The sequence below is a fragment of the Agrilus planipennis genome, unplaced genomic scaffold, assembly GCF_000699045.2.
Source record: "Agrilus planipennis isolate EAB-ADULT unplaced genomic scaffold, Apla_2.0 scaffold1, whole genome shotgun sequence".
Taxonomy (NCBI): Eukaryota; Metazoa; Arthropoda; class Insecta; order Coleoptera; family Buprestidae; genus Agrilus; species Agrilus planipennis.
This window is the reverse complement of record NW_020442466.1, coordinates 2184196-2187409: the sequence shown is the minus strand read 5'-3', so window position 1 is coordinate 2187409 and position 3214 is coordinate 2184196. Positions and strand designations below refer to the sequence as shown.

Here is a 3214-nt window from a genome sequence, read left to right as displayed (position 1 = left end):
CTATATAAATATTTACATGCCTAGAAATGTATAAAAATTGGCATATTTATTAATTTTGAACCCCCATAACTTTTTATTATCTAGACCTTTACCGTTATTTTTATAAGTTAAAGGCAATGAAAATTGGAAAATATTTGTAAGTACATATATGTTGCAAATTTACTATAAAAGCATTTATAACAAGTTGCAGAAAATAATCTAATCTATATACTATTTATTAAAATATTGATAAATGGTAGTATAATAATAATTAACTGTTTCATTAAGAATTACGACGATATCTACAAAACCAGTTCAGTTTTATAAATACCAAAGTAGGCCAGTTATCACATTCACTGTTTCCATTTTAGTTTTATTTACTTAGTTAAAACACTATCAGAACTTGTCTATTTTTACAGTTAAGCAGTACAAACATCCTGTTTGTCTAATTTTATGATATACATGTTACCAAAAATTGGTTAGTAAACACGATTAAAGTCTCAAAATAATAATAAATTCATTATTTTTAGATGAGAAGTATTTAAATGGGTCAGAAGGGTAGGTTGTATTGGGACCTTTTTCTACCTCCTTTTATGTGTAGTGGGTATAAGTGTATAAATTTCGTAATTTCGTGATATACATAATATGCAACAGTGTTTTGCGATTACGGACTACAAAATTATACAAGAAATTCTAGCCATCTTCTCTCAACAGATTCAAACAAAATTTTTGTCATTTTGACAGCGCAATTGGTGCTCATTTACTAACAATTTTTATTTCAAATAAAATGGAATAATATCAAAAGATATTTACTATTAATAGTCCCAATGAATAGCGAAGAGACATACTGCAAAATTTTAGTGAAGCTTCGGCTAAATGTAAGAGCTGAGGGCACTGGCAGAATAAAAGGTACACAGAAAAGTACTTACGCTCGTTATAAAATGCTCTGTTTCTTTATAATTTACAAAAATTATCGAGGTTTTGAAACCATTAAAAGCAAGTGTTGTCAGGTAAATAATCTATCAACTGTTTTAGGTTCGATGAACATTAAAAATATTTTCGTTGACGTTAACCCACTGAATTGATGTGTCAGTGGCAATAAGTTATGATTGATTTCCTGTCATACAGTATTGACGAATTGTCCTCATGGAGAGCCATATTGGCAGCTTTCATCGCCTGGTCCTTGTTTTACTTTTCCTTAAGAAATGTATTGCAAGAGAAATCCCCGGAATACATAAGTAGAATTGTAGCAGGTATTAATATAGTGATTGGTAATTAACGTTTTACAAAAAATGCAGTGTAACACAACTCCCATCCCTAAGTCTCCTTGCTTTTGAATAAATTAATTATGTACAAAACAGCTAATAAAAGATCATCATCATCATTATCATCATAGGGTCGTCAGTCCTAAGAGTGGTTGGACACGTACCTCCACTCTTACCTATCCTGAACTAATCTTCGCATTTCCCTAAAACTAGAACAGCCCAAATCCGTAACTATTTGCGATCTGTAATCTAATCTAGATCTACCTCTACCCCTCCTAACTCCTGTTTCTGCCTCTTATATGTCTCTGACTAGACCTTCATGCATGAGAAGGTGTCCTACGAACCTATCTCAACTATTTTTTATTGACTTTTATGTCCTCTGTCCTCTGTCCTATTCTTGCTAATACCTCTTCATTTCTAACCTTTTCTACCCACGTTATCCTCATCATCCGCCTATAACACCATATTTCAAAGGCTTCTAATCTTTTATTTTCCGCCGCGCCCATTGTCCATGTTTCGCATCCGTACAACGCCGTGCTCTAAACATACACCTTTAACAACCTTTTTCGAATTTCTAAATTAACCGTTCACGAGCATAGAAGTGAGTTCTTTTTATTAAGGGCGCTACGACCCTGCGCTATCCTCTGCTTTATATCCCTATTACTCCTTCCATCCTCACTTATCCGTCGGTCCGTCTGCCTTGGTCCAAGTTTTTCTGTGGTTTCCTTGGATCACTTAGGCAAATGCTGAGTCAGTAATATTCCACAGATAATCTTTCACTCTCTTCTGTCTTCATTTCGTCCGTCTCATCTTTCTCACCCGAACCACCACCCACCCATTCCCACTATTCCTGAAAGCAGGCTGAATAGGGCCTTCCGCCCTACCTTCCGGCATAGTCCGGAGGGACTGCCCGCCCACCAGCATTACTGGCTGGTGGGAATGAAACACCCAAAAGTTTTTTTTTTTTTATATTCGCTTTTTCCCTACTTTTTCTTCCCTTGCATACCAGTATTTTAGTTTTACTTTTATTTATTTTCATACAGAACTAATCTGTCAGTACCGCTTCCATTTTATTTAAAGCNGGATTTATTGTAATTGCTGGGAATGGGTTAGTTGACATATCTGCAAAACAAAAAATGATTTAAACGAAGACCTTGACGAAACTGTCTAGATTTGAAAGTCTAGTTTAAGATAATGTTTGAAGAACAGGACAGCACATTTTTTCAGATCTACGAAGATTGTAGGACTTTAGGATTTAGGCATTCGCGGCTATTGTCTGATGAAACTGGATTTCCGGATTCAAATCGCGTCTTTTTGATGAAATCACCATGACGTAACACGGTGGCGTCAAAAGTGTTCGACGTTTCGTCTCTTGTCATACTTTTGATTTGGTGACTGATCACTTTTTCCTAAAATGCAGATCAACAAAGATCTTTTGACGTTAAATCTGCCTAATTCTCTCTTTTTTTTCGGGAATTAGTAATTACATGTAGAGAAATTGAGCCTGTTATATGTTTTTAATAAAATGCCAAAAACTGTTATTCTGTATCTGATAGTAAAAACGATAGAGATATTTTTGTTTAAATAATCCAGAATGTTTTCACCTTTGGGGTGGGTTGGTGGTATCGAAAGAGGAGATCTCCCCCACCACTGTACCATAAACAGTTTGTGGCGGTCTCACCCCCATAAAAAGTTATGGGGGTTAGATGATGGCCCCCCACCCCTAAGGGAGTGGGGCTAGGGGGGATAGAAAGAGGGTGGTCATCTGAATAAAACCCCATAAAAAATTTGCGGCGGTCTCATCCTCATAAAAAGTTATGGGGGTTGAAAGTTGATTATTTTGACAATTTTCATACACTATAGTTCAAATAAAATTCAATAAAAAAAATATTTTCAAGCGGGTGGAGGTGGGGGATCGAAAGAGGGTGGTCACTTGAACAAAACCCGATAACCTAACCTAACCTACCCTA

At 35.8% G+C, this 3214-nt stretch overlaps 1 protein-coding gene and 1 long non-coding RNA gene across 4 annotated transcripts in view; one reads left to right on the top strand and one right to left on the bottom strand.

Annotated features, from left to right (window-relative positions):
• LOC108734733 overlaps positions 1-998 on the bottom strand; it is a 13330-nt gene extending 12332 nt beyond the window's left edge. Inside the window, exon 1 of the long non-coding RNA XR_001937432.1 lies at positions 909-998. This is a non-coding gene — a long non-coding RNA (uncharacterized LOC108734733). The remainder of the gene's footprint in view (positions 1-908) is intronic.
• Positions 1-3214, top strand: part of LOC108734723 (transmembrane protein 136-like) — a 21552-nt gene that overhangs the window by 15039 nt on the left and 3299 nt on the right. Inside the window, exons 1-3 of one of the 3 annotated variants that reach the window (XM_025981178.1) lie at positions 313-457; positions 510-888; positions 1015-1232. In XM_025981178.1, the coding sequence (XP_025836963.1) occupies positions 1085-1232 (148 nt within the window). In that variant the 5' untranslated portion in view covers positions 313-457; positions 510-888; positions 1015-1084. Of the gene's footprint in view, positions 1-312; positions 458-509; positions 889-1014; positions 1233-3214 lie in introns of those variants that run through there. The other 2 variants (XM_018466374.1, XM_025981179.1) reach the window with 2 other exon arrangements.